The sequence below is a fragment of the Saimiri boliviensis genome, chromosome 1, assembly GCF_048565385.1.
Source record: "Saimiri boliviensis isolate mSaiBol1 chromosome 1, mSaiBol1.pri, whole genome shotgun sequence".
Taxonomy (NCBI): domain Eukaryota; kingdom Metazoa; phylum Chordata; class Mammalia; order Primates; family Cebidae; genus Saimiri; species Saimiri boliviensis.
The window spans coordinates 91,947,664-91,968,456 of record NC_133449.1 but is presented as its reverse complement, the minus strand read 5'-3'; the positions used below and the strand labels follow the sequence as shown (position 1 = coordinate 91,968,456).

At 39.0% G+C, this 20,793-nt stretch overlaps 1 protein-coding gene across 1 annotated transcript; it reads left to right on the top strand.

Moving 5' to 3' along the window:
- The first annotated feature begins 2,684 nt into the window (after positions 1-2,684).
- LOC101045831 (sulfotransferase 1C1) lies at positions 2,685-20,502 on the top strand. Its single transcript, XM_003922772.1, has 7 exons — positions 2,685-2,856; positions 5,257-5,385; positions 13,813-13,910; positions 17,626-17,752; positions 18,709-18,803; positions 19,975-20,155; positions 20,390-20,502. Exons 1-7 carry the CDS (start codon positions 2,685-2,687, stop codon positions 20,500-20,502), a joined length of 915 nt encoding a protein of 304 aa, XP_003922821.1.
- The last annotated feature ends 291 nt before the right edge of the window (positions 20,503-20,793 follow it).

Below are 20,793 nucleotides of genomic sequence, written 5' to 3'. Positions count from 1 at the left end.
TGAGCTCTGAAGTTTTCTTGCTGTAATTTGTCCATCAATTCAAAATGTGTATAGAAATAGGCCATAATCTGTAATTAGCTGCAGTCTCAGACAGCCTGGCTTGCCTTTGAACTTTCTCGTATTTTTAAACATGTAAGCAAGGGTGTATAAAGATAACTGACAGACAAATGCAAATGAACAACTTCCCAAATTGGGTAAAAGTCCAGCAACTATTCCCTTATCCAACAGGGTACGCCAATCAAATACAAACACAAAGTGGCTTATTCAGAGGAAAAGCCCAAATGGAGGGGAAGAGAGCTCCTGGTTGTACAAACTGGAGCAACTTACCCAGTCCTGCAGTCCACTGACTCCCCCAGACACTGCTTCTCCTTGCACCAGTGAAGCATTGTAGGTAGCTGATGCCTCAAAGGAGAGAGAAGGGAGGATCCCCAAAACAAAAGTGTTCTCAACAGTTGCTGGGATATCCCTGGAATCCTAGCCATGATATCAGATAACCACCAGAAGATGGCACTCATGAGCAGTTGTTGCTCTGCCTGGTAGTGAATGAAACTCTGCCAGGTAGCAGCTCTGCTGTGCTGCTACAGACAATTGCTCCATCTGTTGGAAACCAGGCAGGATAGACCACCTGAGGCACATAGCCCTAGGTTGGGCTCCAAAGTTTTAACCAAACCCATGTTCAGCTGCTCACCACTCAAAAGACAAACATGAGAGACAAGAGTTGGTGAAACGAAAAGCAGCTTTTTTAAGAGAGCCAGCAAACCAAGTAGATGGCAGACGAGCGTCCTAAAGCACCATCTCAAGTCAGTACAAACTTTAGGCTCTTTTTATGTTAAGGGCAAGGGGGAAGAAGACAGGGTGCAATAAAGAGATGATTGATTGCCACAATCTGAGTGCCAGCAAGGGTCTGAGGAGGTTAGAACTGTTTTGTCTTTGGTCAGGTCACAATGTTTTCATTAATTTTTCACAAAACATAGTTGTTAACGTAGGTGGTTGTTTTTTTATCCCAGAGTTAGTTTTTTATAACTACAGGATTGTTATTTTTATATATTATCTTAGTACTCCAAAATTACCTTAGCCTACATATAAAATGGGTTAAAGGCCCCGTATACAAAAATAGTTATATTAATTCTTTCACTATTTCACTATTACATGACCTCCTGCCTTACTCTTATAAGAACCCTTCTGATGACATTGGGCTCACCCAGATAATTCAGGATAATCTCCCCATCTAAAGATTTTTTCACTCAATCACATGTGCAGAGTGCATTTGCCATGTAAGGTGACATTCACAGTTTCCAGGCATCAGGACATAGACACTTTTGGGAGACATTATGATGCCTATTGCATCATTCTTCCCAGTGTTGTATGATTGCAGAGAATTTAGTGAAAGGGCTGCTTCCTTTCAGAGGCCAAGATAAAGTATGTCCCTCTGAACACATACATGGATGTCATGATAGTCCCCAGTGACAGGATTCAACTTCAGCTCCACATTCCCTCAACATAGCACTGGTGGCTAAATCTCCCAAGTTTGTAGTCCTCCCTGATGTCCATACCCATCAGAGGTGCACTTATTTCTTTACCATCTTTCTTTACCCTGAAACAAAGGTATTTGCAATGCTCAGGCTGCAGGGGTCTGCTGAGTAAGGGGTGCTAGAGGCCATATTTCTGACGGGGGTTCTGTCTACTTCCATTAATAAAATACCACAAAGAAATATGGTTCGGTACAAAAGTTATGAACAAATAGCAGGTATACACCTTCCAATTTAGAGGATAAACTCTTTATGCATTGTGTGCTACCTCCCTGGAACAGAGCACATCTATTTGATCTTTTTTTTTTTTTTTTTTTTTTGAGATAAATAAATGACTTAATCCTTTCTCTTCAAGAACAAAGTGTCTAAGTAGAAATAGAGGTTTTTCCAAATGTTAACCATGCATGAAAAGACATGATCAAAGCTTAGTGAAGTTACATTTTAGAGTGTTTTAAAGAACAAGTTGAAGACTGATCACCCAAGAGCGTGGGCATAAGGACAAAATACAGGGTCACAAAAGGGCTAAGGTTGTTCAGGAGATTGAAGTAAGTCCAATGATGAGAAAACACAGGTCATGGGGGCAAGGGAGTGATGGGAGATGAAAAGGGATGCCCATCAAGGACCAGATTCTCTCTTCTTTGAGGCTTTCTTTGGAATAGTTCATAGATCACATTTCTGCACACTGGAAAAATCATGCCATCTTTTTAATATCTCAAAATTAGTCCAAGTAACTTATTCCTTGCTCAAACTTGACAAAAGTCTGTGAACTGAGTGGCCTCTCTGTCCCTGAGCTCCACACCAACACCTCTGCTGGTGGCTCAGGCCTCAAGCATCTCTGATGAGCCAACTCAAAGCAGCTCTTGGCTAAAAAAATCTCCCAGATTTGTGGTCCTACCTGACGTCCATCCCCCCCAGAGGTGCATTTATTTCTTTACCGTCTTTCCTTACCCTGAAACAAAGGTATGTACAACGCTCAGTTCCCACGGTTTTTACTTCTCTCACTTAAATTAAAACACAGTAATAAATTCCCACTACATGTCTCCTCTGACTCTCTCAGATAATAATCTTTTTTTTAAAAAAGGACTGGCTGTTCTCAGTATTAGAAATGACACAGCACACTTTTGTTTTAAGCAGCTGTACAATCCTCCCAGTAAGATGTCCTTGGAGAAGATGAAAGAGCTTCATCTGGAGGAAAATTATCTACACCCAGAAACTGAAGAAGTGAATGGAATCCTCATGGCCAAAATGATTAGTGATAATTGGGACAAAATCTGGAATTTCCAAGCAAAACCTGATGATCTCCTCATTGCAACCTACGCAAAAGCAGGTGGGTATGACAAAACGGCAGGAAAGCCAGACTTAGGCAGAGCACTGACACCTGGAATGGGTCTCCCACTTTAAAAATGCAGGTTTTCACCAGTGCTGGCCCTGGAAAAAAATGAAAACCAGACTTGCTTATGATCTGTAATCCCCTATGGCCCAAGATCTTCCTCTTATTTGGTCCCTGTAAAAGAGCCAGAATCCCAAATCCCCAAAGGACTGAAGGAATTGTGAAGAGCACAGAAGTTTTTACAGTAAACTTGCCAACCAGCCAGTCTTTGCTCTCATCTGCTAAGCCCTCCTGGAATTAACCAGTCCTTGCCTCTAAGAAGCTCCTCCCGGTGGAGGAGACAGATGGGGAACTGAATGCTTTCACCCCACTAGAAAAGTACTGATAGAGTTGGGCCAAAACCTATGTGAGTATGATGGGGAGGATGTGAGAAAGGGAAGGTGGCATTTACCAGACTCTTATGAAAGGAAGAGGAGTTTGTGGAAAAAGCAGGAGTCAGAAATAGCAAAGAGGGTTCTAGACTTGTGCAGGGTAGAGGAATAGGGAACATCACCACCAGCAAGACTGTGATGATGACTAATAATCCTCATGTTATCTGAATATATAACTTCAGACAATGTGACCAAGTAAAGAACAGAACTTTAATCAATTTGGGAGTCTCTCAATGGCCACTTGACTCAAGAGGAAGAATACTAGATATCCATAACCAGAAAATTTCAGAAAAGGGCCCCTTCACCACAGTACTTGGAAATGTGTTTCTGTCCGCTCTTTGGCTCTAAATTCCCCTCCTTAGCCTCACTCCCTTCTTACTAACTCAGCATTGGCTGGCCAGGGCTTTTTTAAGAAACTTAGGTAGGGGCTTGCTTTTAGTAGGTATCAGTTTCTCTAGAATCTCCTTTCTGTTTGATTTGCATTGGACACCTCCTCTTGTCCAGATGTGAAGGTAATCCTGTATTACCTCAGGGCAGAAATTTTGTGTCGGCTTACATGGGAAATTATGCAGTTGACCCCAGGGCCCTCCATCTCAAGGCCTCAGTGCTTCCCCAGTCTTACTTCTCCATCTCTCCCAGCACCTCTCAACTTCCTGGGAGCCCTCCTTCCTTCCCAGTGTGGAATATGCATGCCTTTGTCTTTGCTCCTGAGGCTCCCCGCCTAGGATGCCATGCCTCCTTAGTGGAGACTGACATTTTATTCCCACTTCAGCCCTTCATTTCAGAGCTACCATCCCCCTCCTCCACTGAGCTCTCCTGATGCCTTCTGCAGTTTGTCCACCCTCCTCTGAACTCCTAGAGCACTTTACATACCTTTACAGCCCTACATGGAAGTTTCTCTTTCAGTTATCTGCATATGTCTCATGTTTCAGTGTCAGGTTTGGCTGCAAGCCACAGAGACATCAAAAGTAGTAAGAACAAAATGGGTATTTAGTGGACAATTAGGTCTCTCTGCTGCAGTCCACCTTTTTACCTACACACATGTCCATTCACGGTCTCTTCCGTATCAGTTAAGATTCTATTTGACTATAAGTGTTAGAAAACCCAAAATAACACAAAAGGAAAAGCAGTCAGGAGGCTGGCATCCTGGGGCTGAAACAGTGGCTGCCTTGGTCATCAGCCACCCTGGTTCTTGCCTTCTGCTCCACCATCCTCAGGTCTGGCTTGTGATTTTATGTTCTAGTATGACTGCTGGGCCTCCAACCACCACAGGCACGTTCCAAATACTAGCAAGGAGATAGGAAGGAAGGAATAAGGTCATGTTCTTTCCTTTCATGACAGGTACCAGAATTTACTGGCATGGCCACATTTATCTGCAAGAAATAGTAGAAAATATAACCTTTGAGCCAAATAGCTATATCCCAAGCTAAAAATTTAGAATTTATTAATTTGAAAAGAGAAGGGATGAATGCATAATAGCTATGGCAAGAAGCAGTCTCTGTCACATCTTATCTCCCCCCAAAATACTGTAAGATTGTAAGCTTGTTAGAGCAGATACAATGGCTAATTCATCGTTACATATCCCTACTTTTATTTGCTTCAATATTCATCCATGCAGCTACATTCATTAGGCATAAAGCCCTGTGGTATGTACTAGGAACAAAGGGGAAAAAAAGAAAAGAGTCCCTACCTCCAAAGAGCGCTTAGTGTGGCAAGGAAGCCAATATGTAAGCAGACCATGATAATCGATGAGCGCAGATGGGGGCTGGTGCTCAGAGGAGAGGCCCCACCCACTCTAGACAGCATGCAGAAGCCCAGCTCACCTTGGGAGTCATGCAGAAGACAGGGCAGGTGAGCTGATCCTGCTCAACACTCGGCAATTGGGAGATTAATACACGAGTAAGCATGAAAATAGAATTAAATTGTACCACCAGTGGGTAAAGATGAAAACAACTAATCCTTCTAGGCACAACCTGGACACAGGAGATTGTGGACATGATCGAAAATGACGGGGATGTGCAGAAGTGCCAGAGGGCCAACACCTTTGAACGCCATCCTTTCCTTGAGTGGACACTGCCCCCACCTCTCAACTCAGGTAAGTTGGCCCGAGTGAGGCCTGCGGGGTTGAAACCACTATACTGGGTCAGTTTTCACCTGAGAGGAAAATCATTTCTGCAGTTAGCCCTTTAGAAACTATGTCCATAGGGAACCAGGAAGGAGTCTGAAGGAGGTTCAGGTCAAAACACCTAGGGAGAAAAGTACTGCCATAAATGATTACACTTTACACCAAATATACTAAGACATACAAGACATAGACTGCACCCTTGACTATTCTGTAATCATGTTGGAAATAAAGGACATGTTTTTACAAAGCCAATAGTAATAAATAGTTTTCACAGTAGGAGACAAGCCTTTGGTGAGAAGGCATTGACGTTAAAATCACACAGTCCAGTTTCAAATGCTGATGTGGATTTTTTATCTGGGTACCTTGAGCAAGTCATTAAGCATCGCAAAGCCTAATTTTTCTTCATTTGTAAAATAATAATACCTAATATGTATTGAAACCCTATTGTTGATTGGGCCAATTACTTCAGCAACATTTATTGAAAAATATTGTTTAATCTTTCCTCCCATTGAATTGTCTTGAAATCTTTGCCAAAATTAACTGTTTATATGTGGGTATATTTCTAGAATTTCTATTCTACTTCTGTCATTGATGTATCAATTGTTATGCCAATATTACACAGTCTTATAATAATTTCTATAGTTTGGTAATAAGTTTTGAAATTAAGTAGAAATAAGTCCTCCCAATTTCTCTCTCTCTCTCTCTCATTTTTTCTTTTTTTTGCTTTCCCTATTCTAGGATCTTTGCATTTTCATATAAATACTGTAATCTAGTTGTCAGTTGCTACCAAAACAAACAAGCAAACAAAGAAACAAAAGTCTCCTCATATTTTGGTTGGGATTGCATTAAATCTAGTCTCCAATTATTTTGAACATTTTAAATTTTACTCAGTAATGATTTACAGCTTTCATTATGTCTGTCACATCTTTAGTCAAATTTAATCACAAGTATTGTTTTATTTTATTAAAATATATTTTGATATTGCTGTATTTTAATGTTTATTTATATGTTGCAGATATGTTTTGATTTTTTCTTTGCCCTTGTATCTTGCAACTTGGCTTATTAGTTCTAGATTTTTTGTACTTTTCTATTGGATATTGGATTTTCTACACAGACAATCATGTCTTCTTTGAAGGAAGACAATTTTACTGCTGCTTTCTGGGCTTGATTTTTATTATTTCTTTTTCTTGCCTTATTTCACTATCATCTGGAGCCTCTATTGTAGTATTGAATAGAAATAATAAGACCAAACATTCTTGCCTTGTCCCCCATCTTAGTGGAAAAGCATTCATTCTTTCACCATTAAGCATAATGCTAGATGCAGATTTTTTTTAGATGGCATTTATCAGACTAAGAAGTTTATTTTTATTCCTTGTTTTCTCAGTTTTTAATAATAAACCCCTGTTAGATTTAGTCAAATGTTTTTTGACTTGGGAATTCATTTATTTTAATTCATTCTTTGTTTAGGGCTATCAATTTTTATCTCATCATGTTAAATGTATGTGTTTTTAATATATAGTGTTTTTGTTACATTTGATTTCAGTACATTTTTCAGAATTTTTGAAACTTTATGCCAGAAATGTTTAGTAGAAGTTTTTAATTTCCAGATGAAAGTGCTTCTTTGATTTTTGCCTTTGCATTTGATTTCTAGTTTTATTGCATTGTGATAAGAGATTTGTTTATAAAATGTCAACACTATGAAATCTACTGATGTTTTATTTGTGCCTTAACATATCATTATTTTGTGAATTTGCTATGTTTGCTTGAGAAGAAAACATATTCTCTATTGCCCAAAATATCTAATATATTACGTTGTTTAAATACTTTGTATCTTCTCTTTTTTCTCATTGACTTATTTTGCACTGAAAGTTAAAACATCCGATGATTAACATGTTCTGTTTCTATCTACTGTGGTTTCCATTTTATATAAGTGGTTACTGGATTATGTGGTACACAGATATCCATGATTACTTTATTTTATTAATATAATGGAATCTTTCACATTATAAAGTTTCTTCTTAATGTCATATGTATTTGGGGTTGAATACCAATTTATCTTATAGCATCACAATCCTTGCTTTCTTTTTTAATTTTTAACATTCATGGGTTCTTAGTAAGTGTATATATTTATGGGGCACATGAGATGTCTTAATACAGGCATACAATACGTAATAATCACATCATGGAGAATGGGGTATCCATCCCCTCAAGCATTTATCCTTTGTGTTAATAAGCAATCCAGCTATACTCTTTTAGTTATTTTTAAATTTACAATTAAATTATCATTGACTACAGTTACTCTGTGGTGCTAACAAATGGTAGGTCTTATTAATTCTTTCTAACTAATTTTTGTACTCATTAACCATCCCCACATCCCACACACACACCCACACTACCATTCCCAGCCTCTGGTAACCATCCTTGTATTCTCTAACTCCATGAGTTCAATTGTTTTGATTTTTAGATTCCACAAATAAGCGAGAACATGCAGTGTTTGTCTTTTTGTGTCTGGCTTATTTCACTTAACATAATGATCTCCAGTTCCATCCATGTTGTTGCAAATGACAGGGTCTTATTTTTTTATGCTGTCTTACTCCCTTTAAGACAGCAGATTCCCTTCTGGCCAGTGCATCTATCCATTCATCTGCTGATGGACACTTTGGTTGCTTCTAAATCTTGGCTATTGTGAACAGTGCTACAACAAACATGAGATTGCAAATAACTCTTTGATATACTGATTTCCTTTCTTTTGGATATATACCCAGCAATGGGATTGATGGATCCTATGGCAGCTCTGTATTTTGGTTTTTGGGGAATCTCCAAAATGTTCTTTATAGTGGTTGTACTAATTTACACTGCAAACAACAATGTACAAAGGTTCCCTTTTCTCTGCATCCTCACCAGCATTGGTCATTGCTTGTCTTTTAGATATAAGCCATTTTTACTAGGATGAGATAATATCTCATTATAGTTTTGATTTGCATTTCTCTGATGATCAGTGATGTTCCACAGTTTTTCATATGCCTGTTTGCCATTTGTATGTCTTCTTTTCAGAAATGTCTATTGAAATCTTTTTACCCATTTTTTATTGGATTATTGGACTTTTTCCCACACAGTTGTTTAAGCTCTTTATCTATTCTGGTTATTAATCCTTTGTCAAATGGGTAGCTTGCAAAGACTTTCTCCCATTCTGTGGATTGTCTCTTCACTTTGTTGATTGTACCCTTTGCTGTGCAGGAGCTTTTTAACTTGATGTGATCCCATTCATCCATTTCTGCTTTTGTTGCCTGTGCTTGTGGGGTATTACTCAAGATATTTTTGCCCAGACAAATGTCCTGAAGATTGTCCTACTGTTTTCTTGTAGTATTTTCATAGTTGGGGTCTTATGTTTAAGTTTTTAATTCATTCTGATTTGATTTTTGTATATGGTGAGAGACAGAGGTCTAGTTTCATTTTTCTGCCTATTGATATCCAATTTTCTCAAGCACCATTTTTTGAAGAGACTGCCTTTTCCCCAGTGTATGTTCTTAGCACCTTTGTCAAAAATGGTTCACCATAAGTGTGTGGATTTGTTTCTGGGTTCTCTATATCATTCCATTGATCTATGTGTCTGTTTTTATGCCAATATCATGGTGCTTTGGTTATTATAGCTCTGTAGTATAATTTAAAGTCAGGTAATGTGATTCCTCCAGTTTTGGTCATTTTGGTTAGGATAACCTTGGCTATTCTGGGTCTTTTGTGGTTCCATGTAAATTTTAGGATTGTTTATTCTATTTCTATGAAAAAAGTCATCAGTATTTTGTTAGAGATTACATTGAATATACAGATTGCTTTGGGTAGTATAATCATTTTAACAATATTGATTCTTCCAATCCATGGACATGGCATATCTTTCCATTTTTTTGGTGTCTTCTTCAATTTCTTTCACCAGTGTTTTATAGCTTTGATTATAAAGACCTTTCAGTTCTTTGATAATTCCTAGGTATTTAATTTTATTTATAGTTATTATAATCTGGAGTACTTTTAAATTTTCTTTTTCAGATCATTCACTGTTGTTACATAGAAATGCTACTTATTTCTGTATGGTTGTTTTTGTATCCTGCTGTGTCACCAAATTTTTTTATTAGCTCTAAAAGTTTTTCTGTGGAGTCTTGAGGTTTTTCCAAATATAAGATTATATCATCTGCAAACAAGGATAAGTTACTGTCTTCCTTTCCCATTTGGTTGCCCTTTATTTCCTTCTCTTTTCTGATTCCTTTAGCTAAGACTTCCAGTACGGTATTGAATAGCTGTGGTGACAGTAGGCATCCTTGTCACGTTCCAAATTTTAGAGCAAAGGCTTTCAGTTTTCCCCCACTCAGTATGGTACTAGCTGTGGGTCTGTTATATATGGCTTTTATTATGCTGAGGTATGTTTCTTCTATACCCAGTTAGGGTTTTTATCATGAGTTCCCACATGCTCCAGAGGTGCCATCTGGTTAAAAACCTTAGAAATCTGCCTGATATTCTATTGTGCTGCGCCTAAGCTGGCACTGAAACAACAAGATGTAGTCCTTCCCTCTCTTCCTTCCCCTTTCCAAAGGCAGAAGAAAGAGCCTCGTCCCATGGCCACCGCCACCACAGGCCCATAGGGAATACTGCCAGACTACCACTGATGTTTCCTTAAGGCCCAAGGGCTCTTCAGTCAGCTTGTGGTGAATGTTGCCTGGCCTGGGATACACCCTTCAGGGAAGTGGGCTCCCCTCTGCCCCAGGGAAGGTCCAGAAATGTCATCCAAGAGCCAAGTTCTGGAATCAGGGTCTCCAACAGCCTACTTGGTGCTGTACCCCACCGTGGCCAAGCTGTTACCTGAAGCCAGCATGCCTCAAAGTCTCATTCAAGGCCCTCAACATATGCCTGAAAATTGCTGCAGGTTATTTGGGGCCCAGGGACTTTTCAGTTAGCAGGAAACGAATGCTGCCAGGACTCATTCTTAAAGGTCCTTCCCTTTAAGGTAGCAGACTCCCTTCTGGCCCAAAGTGTGTCTAGAAATGTCTGGGAGCTAGGTCCTGGAAGGGAAGCCTTAAAACTCTGACCTGTGCCCTATTCTGCTGTGACTAAGCTGGTATTCAAAATGCAAGACTCCACCCCACTCTTCCCTCTTCTCTCCTCAAGTGAAAATAACAGATCCCTTTTGGGCCTATGAGCTGTGCAGTCTGGAAATAGGGGAGGAATGATGCCAGCACTCCCTTAGCCACACCGGCTGGTATCTCAATAGGTCACGTGCCCCCACCAGTCCATTGTCTCTGGGTTCAGTTCAGACTAGGACTCTCCTAGGAGTGGCAGTCCTTGCGGCCTAGACTGCCTTTTGAGTTTATTTACAGCCCCGAAACACTTTAGTCCTCTGTGGCAAGGCTTGCAGGAACTCAAATTCTGACCATGGGAATCAGTGATTTCCCCACTGTTAGGGCTGGTTTAAATGCTCCCTCCGTGGGCAGGCATCGGCTGAGTTCTGTCTGGGTTTGCTTTCTGCTATAAGAAGATGGCACTGAGTTCAATGCCTCACAATTGCTGTGCACTCCCTACCCCAGCGCACAGAAATGCTCTCAGCACCACACCGCCACTTCATGGGGGTGAAGCGGGGGCTGTTGTTGGCAATTCGAGTCATTTTATTTAACCTCTTCAGTGCCTCTTTCAGGGATACAAAGTTAAAACCAAATACTGTGACTGCTCATCTGATTTTTGGTTCTTATGAAGGTGCTTCTTTTGTGTAGATAGTTGTTAAGTTGATAGTCATTGGATGCAGTGGGGGCAAAGGAGTGTCATGATCAGTGGAGGCTTCTATTCATCATCTTGCTCTCCTCAATCTTTGCTTTCTTATAGTTTTCATTGTGTGTTATATGTTTATCCATTCTTTTATTTTTACCTTATATTAATTATTATGTTTTAGGGTATTCTCTTGAACAATATATATAGCTGGCTTCTCTTTTATGAGCCAATTTGAAAAATATTAATAGGTTATTTAAGCCACTCACATTTATTGATATGACTGATATGTTTGGTCACAATCATGTCATATCATCGTTTGTTCAAATTACTGTGTTAGTAAGTAATATTTACTGTGTCCCTTTCCCTATTTAGTGTATGCTTTTCATTTTCCTTTTTGTTATAAAAAAAAAAGTGGGAGGTTGTTTGTTTTGGTGGTGTGCTTAGTATTTAGGAAAGTTTGTATTTTTTTTTCCTAGTGGTTACTTGTGTATTATTACCGTTGACAAAACCTTAATTCTTCTTTTCTCTTACTTAATATTTTACTATCTGGTCTGCTGGTTTCAAAGGATCTATGACTCCTCCTATTAATTATACAACAGCAAATAATCATATTCCAAATATTAAGTTGTATTACTACTTCATGGGAACCTATACGGTTTACACATTATTCTTTTACTCATGATCTACCCTCATTAATTTAATTGTAATATTATATAACGTGAAATATTCACCATTGATCCTTTTTGCAAAGATTTCCAAGTCATTTCTTGATTGAATGGAACTCAGTCTAGCTAATTGATCAGGAAAGCCACATCTGGACTATTTTCCCTAGTCCTTGCACATTTAAACAATTTTTTATTTATTTTTTTTTTTTGTTCTATCCTTGATACCTGAAGCACAGCCTGCTTGGAGATAACATTTTTTGTTCACATGTTGTGTCCTTAATTTCTTTAAAATGCTGATCAAGAGATTTCTTGCTTTTTAACAATGTTTTCAAGAGTTTGATGCCAGTTTGGTTTCATTGACCTTAAGCATTATTTCATATTTTGCATGAGGCATGAATTTTTTTAAATCATAAAATATAATAATTTTACCATATGTTTCAAAATTGATCATTATGAATCAACTTCCCTGATGCCCCATGGTTAACATATAAATTCCAGTCTTCTTCTCCAGAAAACTGTTTTAGATTACAAGTTTAAATACTAGTTTTATTCCACTGTTTTCATTTTCTTCTCAGGAACTCCAGCTTCTACTAATGTTAGACCTTCTTTACCTGTCTTCAATGACAGCCACTTGCTCTCTGAACCTTTTTACTTCTTTCTTTACATTGTGTCATTGTCTTAATTGGTTTAATGCTTTTCTTCAATAGCATTTATATTTTCATTTTATTCTATTTCCCATTATCATTTTTATAATTTCATTTTTAATACTAATTTGCTTTTTTATTCTACTTCTTTGAGTTCAATCAAATCTTTTACACTTTCTTTTTTTGTCCATATCTGTTTTTACTTTTTGTACTTCTGATTTCAGATTTTATTTTCATATTCCCAAATGTTTGTTTCAAGATACTTAATTTAGTTTAAAATGTTGCATTTTCATTTTCAGCTTTGTAGTTGATTTTGTGGGGATTTGATTTGATTTTTTTTATTTGACTCTTTGATCTTTATAATAGCTTTGTGCCAATGAAATCTTTTTTTTTATTTACTTCGTGAAATAGTTTCTGGTTTGAAAACGTCCTCTTCTGTCAGTTCTACCTTCTTCTGTGCAGTTTTGTTTATAAGTACGTAGTACAGGTTAGTTGGGAGGAGCAGAAATTGGCATCCTTTTACTTTCTCTCTTTTATGCAGAATTTTTAATTTTCTCTCTCTTGCTTCCTTCTATCCCTTTACTGCTGCACCTCCAAGGAGAACCTCCCTTTCCTTACATATCTCATTCTCCATCAGAAGCTATCTTCTCCATAGCTGACATTTATGCTTAAGTTGCAAGCCCCTTCCCTGAGGTTGGTGCTGCACATGACTACATCCAGCCTATATTCAGCATTTTAGCAGTCAGCATTGGACTTTCTATTTCCAGGAATGACTTTGTCTGTGCTTTATTTAAGTCTTTCTTGTCTCTCTACTGTTTTTTACAAAGCTTCTCCTTCTTGGCTCTCCACACTTACAGACTGACTGATTTCTAATCCTGGCTTTCACATTTACTAACTTGGAAAAATAACTTGATCACTGTAAGGCAGTTTTTCAGCTAAAAATATTTCCCAGCACAATGCTTGCACATGCCTTATGGCATTGTAGTGTGTGGCCTTGAAAGTAAAAGTTGAAAGAAAATTTTGCATTCTTTAGACAGAGCTACTGGGGCTATAGAGCTGTTCTCATCAACTTTATCTGCCCACAAAAGCACACACTGTTGCCCAAGAAGTATGGGAAGTAATATGCTTCCATAGTTTTAAATATTTCATGAGTGTTTTTCTCTACCAGAATGGGCAGTAAAGCTGTCATTAGAAAGGAAACATAGGTATAAAAATTATTAGTTTAGACAGACAGCTGACTATTGGGTCAATCTGATTTCAAATGATTGGCACAGCAGTAATATCAAATCTATGCAGCTGATGAGAAATGTTTGGCTGAATGGTGTGGCCTTGTTTCCCAGGTCTGGATCTGGCTAACAAAATGCCTTCTCCTAGAACTCTGAAGACTCATTTGCCTGTTCAGATGCTACCACCTTCCTTCTGGAAAGAAAATTCAAAGGTAAGAAGAGCCAACTCTTCAAACCCAATTTGATCAGCATGGCCTAATAATGTCTCCAAGTAGAAACAGTAAAGGACACTAAAAGAAAGCCAGTGAAGCCATAGGGCAGATGGTGGCATTACCCTACATTTCCACGTACTCCATTCTGGATTCATCTTTCTTCAAAATATTATTTTGGGGTACATATTGGGAAATTTTCAGACAAAATTATTTTGACTGTCTGCCATCTAAGCCACATTCAAAGAAGGTGATCAATGAAACAAGCAGGTATTTCCTGAGGAAGAGTGATCTCTTAGATTGTCCACTAAGGAACCAGCAGAGTCAGACCTGAAAGAAAACTATTTAGAGGAAAACCTGTGAAAAGCAGAGTAAGACAAGTAAGTATGGAGAGCAATAAGATCATGATGCAAGTCTGACCCCTATGAAGGAGAGGCAAGGAAGGAAAGTTGAAGACTCAGACTACCGTGCAGCCACGAGCAAGGTTCATCCAAGCCGATGAGAAGTCCTCCAGCCAAAGTCAGCCATCAGAGAGTCCCATATCTCATAGACTGGACCTGCCTAGGCATGCCTGCTGTCTTTACTCATTAGCCAAGAGCAGCCATTTGGAAATGTGTTCTTGTAAAGAACATGGTAGTGGATTCAGAGTACAGCATTTGAGGCTATCCATACTTACACTTTCCCCATCCAGAGATCTGAGCAGCCCATGTTCATGGCCACCATCTGGCTGCCCTGATGAGATAATGTACACCTTGGTATCCAAAATCTGCTCCTCTTCCTTTCAGGATGAGAAGTATAATTCTGTCTTATTTTAGTTTGTTCCCCTCACCCCACACACACACCTTAATAGACAACTGAGAGATCAACAGACTCTCAGAAAGCATATCTCATGAAGCAAGCTCCTAGGTACTGTTACACCTTTACTTCTCTGCTTTCAAAAAATATATATTTTTATTTTGACACTTCCTAATTCAGATCCTATAAATGCAGTGTACATGGAATGTACCAGTGTTTCCTTTTGATTTCTGATTTATAAGTTAGTCTTAAATTAATGAAATGTATAATATAAACAAAATATTGACTTTTACATTCGCAATAAAAAGTATAACCATTCAGCAGAACCAAATGCTTGTACCAGCTAGACCAGCACATCATCTCTTTGTGGGCAACCTGCTTTGTATAAACACAGTTATCTGAAGATTGCTGAGAGAGTCAGTTGATGTTAAAATGTGTCTTTCAGCTAAGACAACTGTAGAGTCTTAACAACCTTCTAGACTGAATTTACCAAGAAAACCGTAACAAATCTAACCAAGATACTCTCTCCTTGGTGCAGTGCTCAGATACATGATGTGAGTAATTGCTTTTGACTTCCTCTTTCTTCTGAGCTTCCATGACTCACCAGCTCTTTATTTTGTCCATCTCCTATCTCCAAATAAGGTACAATACAATTGAATAGTTTTTCAAGTATCTGCTTGCTTTGCTTCCCTGATTTGCTAATTTGCTTCCCTAAGATCATGCCCTGGATGTGTGAAAACTTCTTGGTTTATTCCCACAAATATCTTCACTAATTGTATGTTCATTTTATTCCTCAAAAGTCAGTATTTTCTCCAATTCTTGTAGACTCATTGTCAAAAGACACACTAACACTTGGTTGGTCATCAGACTAACATCTTCTTTTTGTAAAATCAGGTCTTCTAAATAATGTAAACATCTCAGTGGTAGTACTTCCATTTATCCATTTAGACTTGGTGTGAATTATTTGAGTAGAAAATGACTGTAGGGAACTTAATCCAAGTTTTCCATCTTATGATGGTATGGTAGCCTGAAAAATGGTCACTCCAAAATAGCTACATCTAATCACCAGCACCTGAAGATATGACCACATGTTGCAAAATGGACTACATGGATGTGACTAAGTTAAGGATCTTGAGATGGGGAGATTCTCTTGGATTATCTTGGTCTTAAATAACAGCACAAGGGTATTTAAAAGATGGAAACAAGCATACCAAGGGAGGAAATAGGAGCTGTGACAACTGAAGCAAGAATCTGGAGTGATTCAAGGAAGGAGTCAAGAGCCAAGGAATACAGGTGGCCTCTAGATGCTAAAAACAAGAAAATGAATTCTCCCCAGACCCATTAAAGGAAGCAACCTTGCTGAAACCTTGACTTTAACCCAGTGAAATCTGGCCTTCAGGACAGTGAGAGAATAAATCTACATTGTTTTAAGCTATTTGTGGGAATTTGTTAAAGCAGCAATTGAAAATGAATACAGATGAATCAAAAGATTCTCAGAAATTGTATTTGACATTGGACTCCACACCTAATGTACATTTAAATATGTTCCCTGTTTGGCCTAGGACTTCCCATTTCCATTTCTGCCTAGAAGGCAATAACCAACATAAGCATTAAGGAATATTACACAAAATACATGTACATAATAATAATGCTTCACACTTGTATCATATATTTTGATACCCTAAATGCTTTCATAAATGCTGGATAGAAATCCAGCAGCAAGAAACAAGGCAGATAAACAGAGTCATGGCAGGACCGTGTGACTGTGTTCATCTGAGTGAGCAAAGAGGGAAAGCAAGAACCTAGGGCAATTCACTAAGAGTAAAACAGGGCTGGATGATTGGTTGTGCTGGATACAGAAATTCCGTAGTGAGACACAGGACAAAAATTCTTGAAAAACCACAGAGAATGGTTCCTCCCCAGCCCTGTGGAGAATCATACAGCAGTGTAGGATGGGATGGAAGCCAGAGTAATGAGGGGAGGAAGGTGTCAACAGGACAAGAAGCCAAGAGGTCAGCTCCTTCTCACCAGACCACGCACTGCCTATCCTATGAGGAGACCATCACACACAGCTCCAAGGATGGACTTAGCACTGTCCTGAAGGGTCCTTGAACCTCATCATCAAATGAATGTAGAAGTGGTAATTTATCAGTAAGGCTGGGATTCATATCATGGAAATTAAACCAAATGGCTAGCTGCTTTAGCTCCTCCCAACCTAGAACCTAGTTAAGATTTCTTGCTTAGTGAAAGCCAATGGGAACCTTCACACACTGAAAAATATACCACATGCTATCATCTGCATTTGTCCCGTCAAAATTCATATGTGAAATCTTAATCCTAACAGTGATAATATTAGGAGGTAGGACCTTTGAGAGGAGATTAGGCCATGAGTGGGAAGCCCTCATGAATGGGATTCATGTCTTATAAAGCACGACTGTCTCAAGACAGCAGATTGTCACCACACACCAAATCTGCCAGCACTTTTATCTTGGACTCTCTAGCCAGTAGAATTGTTAGAAATAAGATTTTATTGCTTATGAGCCACTCAGCCTCTGGTATTTTTTTATAGAATCCTGGATGGATGAAGACAACATGGGTAGCTTACTTAACTTCCAGAAATATCACAGTTAGGGTGAATGTAGTATGCACCATGTAGTATGAAAATTAGGACACTTCTGTGATAGAAAAGAGGTGCTCTTAATGATCATGCTAAGACCACAGCTATAAATTGGAATTGTGCCTAGGCAAACTAAAAGGGATAGTCACCTTTGATCATAGAAAATGCATAAACATTCAATTATTCAAATAGGATAGTCCAAGATTCTACAAAGAGGCTTTCTAAAATTATGGTCTTCTGTAGTGGATGATACTTTGCTGTCTTGCTTTCTCTCGGCTTCTCATTCCTCTTGCTGGTTGATTCCAGATTATCTATGTGGCTAGAAATGCCAAGGACTGTCTGGTCTCCTACTACCATTTCTCAAGAATGAATAAAATGTTGCCTGATCCTGGTACATGGGAGGAATATGTTGAGACATTCAAAGCTGGAAAAGGTGAGTGGAAGAAAACTGTGAGTTCATATTTCCTTATTCATTCACCTGCTGAAAGCAGAAAGGAAGATAATTTTCATTGAATGGCTATATCCATCAAGGTCTTGTGAGGAAGTAGATGGCACACTCAAACCAGGTCATCTGACTCTGTAACAACAAGACTATTTACAAGGCTATGAGCAGAGTTTGAGGAAACTGACAAGGGCTAGTACCATATTCTGGGGAGAGTACCGGCAGGGAGCCAAATCTCTCCAGAGACAAAAGAGGACCCCTTGACAGGAGCTAAAGCTTTGGTGGGGGAAGCGGTGAACCACAGTGAGTCAACAGGAAAGGCATCAGGAAAATAAACACAATGACCTCCTCTCCTTCTGCCTCTAAACGCCTTCCTCTGCCTCTTACTGACACAGTCCAGCTACAATCCTGAGAGCAAAGAAGCCCATCGACACAGTCGATGCAGGACACTATGCAGGGCACCAAGCAGAGAGGAAAAGGATGGAGAGTGGAGTTGGCAGAGATGACAGAAAATAGCCAGCGAGCCTCTCTTTTTCATATTTATCATCAAAGAGAGTGAAGGTGCCCAAATATCCCAGTATTTATAAATTTTTCATAGTAAAAGTATTTTTAAAATCAGCCTGTTCAGAAACAATATTTATCGTATAATATTGACCAATGCACTATGTGATGATGCAAGGAAAATAAAGGTGTTGAATTCCTGGCCACAAGACAGTCTTTCATGGAGTAGTAAGTTCAAGGGTGGAAACATAAACCAAGGGATCCAGAATACTTTTTATCATCATCCTAATTTAAAAAAAAAATCCCTGTCTGCAAATGAGAATTCTCCCCAGGGTCTTTGGTCTTCTGGTTGTATTTACTAAATGTCCCCTTTTATTTGAAACATTCAGGTTTGTTTTACAAGTTTCATTGTGGCATTGACATCTTATCTCTCTCCTTCCCCTCAGTGCTGTGGGGTTCCTGGTATGACCACGTAAAGGGATGGTGGGATGCAAAAGACCAGCACTGTATTCTCTACCTCTTCTACGAGGACATGAAGGAGGTGAGAGCAGTGCCGTCTCCATCAGATCCTCCCACATCCTAGGATACATCAATCCCCATTTAGAACCCTAGCGCATGGGCTTTCCTACAGAAGAGCCATCAGTGCAAGTCCATAACACTCTTTGCAACTCAGTTTTATCCTCAAAGGTCTAACTACTTTTTTGGTATTCTAAATTTTCTTTGCTTTAATACAGTTTTCAAAAGATTCTTCTTCCACAGGAAATAGCACATGCTTTACATTTGAATCAATCTGTTGGATCCTGATACTTATGAGCCAGATACTTTTATCTACAAAGTGATATCACATCTATTCATGAGATCTTTTTAAAGATTTACACTATCACATTTGTAAAGCGTACATAGTTGTGTTCAAGAAATTTAGCTTCCTTCTCCCTTTTCCACACCTCAACCCCACATCATAAAACAAAGTTTACTCCACATAAACACTGGTAGGATTCGTCCCATATATTGGGACAGTGGACTGATTTCTGAATTTCAAACCATGGTGTATGAGTGGCTGCACAAACTCACTCTCATGACCTAGTGCATCAGCATCCTAAAATTTTAAAAGTAGCATCTAAGATGTCCTTGGAAATTTAATCAAAAGCTATAGCTTCTCTCTTTCTGTATCTCTTTGATGAAAAGGATCCAAGAAATAAGGATTTATATTTCTAGGTCAACTTGAGATTCCTTTTATTCCTCCTCTTAGTGACCTTCTGTTAAGTTCACAGGTTCTTTTTGCCATCTATTGTGGTCCAAATACTAGAGTTAGTCATACTATGCTTCACCACCAACATTGTTCCTCCTTCACACAACCATCCCTGATCTCTCCCAGGAGATATCATTGCTCCTTCCCACCAAATCTTCTGGCACCCTGTACTACTCTGCAGACAACATGTACTTTTTCAACCAGCAGTGTGGTCGTTTGTGTTTATGTTTAATTCTCTTCCTGCAAGGTAAGCCTCCTGAGGGCAGAGAAAGCCCTCACCTTTGTGTTGCTGCAGCATCTGAGATAGTACAGTGTCTTGCACTAGGAGTCACTTAAGAAATATTTTTGGAATATGTTTGAATTGATCCTTTAACTCATTTCTTTCAAAATACCGTCCAAATGAAACACCATCCCCAAGAGAAGACGCAACATGATTTGTTTAGTGTGACTGTTCCACATACAGGACCCAAAGCGGGAAATTGAGAAGATACTGAAGTTCCTGGAGAAAGACGTATCAGAGGAAGTTCTGAATAAAATCATCTATCACACCTCCTTTGATGTAATGAAGCAAAACCCAATGGCCAACTATACCACTTTGCCCACCAGCATCATGGACCACTCCATCTCCCCTTTCATGAGGAAAGGTAGATAAGCTTTGTAGTCTAAGATGTCAAATGGAACTTTGTGGTCCCCATGATCTGGTTAGATTTTCCCAGTAATGTTTCATGCTCCATTATTTTTTATTTCCAGCAGCACCACTGTACATCTTTTGAGAGGCAAGCTGCCTGTTTCTCCCCATTCTTGGTGGGGTCCTAAGAGTGCATGCTCACCCCTCCCTGTACTCCTGCAGCAATCAGTCCGATTTCTCCTTGTTTCAGGGATGCCTGGAGACTGGAAGAACTATTTCACTGTGGCCCAAAATGAAGAATTTGACAAAGACTACCAGAAGAAGATGGCAGGAAGCACCCTAACCTTTCGCACAGAGATCTGAGAGCAGTCAGGGAGTCTGCCCCAGACTTTCTTACCAGATTTTTGCCATTTGAGCCTCATGATCAAGGACACCTAAAACAAAGACACCCTTCCTCCAGTCTGGAGCTGTTACACACTAGCTATAGACCCTATGCCACTATGATAATACTTCATCAAAATGTAACCAAATCCAAGGTAGTTTTTAATTAAGATACATGATCCCTCATGTAGATACCAACCACATAAGGTACTCACCTGTCCTAAGGCAAAATAAAGGTAATTTAGTTCCATCACTGGTTACAATAGTAAAATA

Excerpts from the sequence above, each read along its gene's own strand:
- LOC101045831 (XM_003922772.1), top strand. The coding sequence starts at position 2,685 with ATGTCCTTGGAGAAGATGAAAGAGCTTCATCTGGAGGAAAATTATCTA. Across the intron at positions 5,386-13,812 it reads GCCCCCACCTCTCAACTCAG|GTCTGGATCTGGCTAACAAA; the intron begins GTAAGTTGGCCC and ends CTTGTTTCCCAG. Across the intron at positions 17,753-18,708 it reads GACATTCAAAGCTGGAAAAG|TGCTGTGGGGTTCCTGGTAT; the intron begins GTGAGTGGAAGA and ends CCTTCCCCTCAG.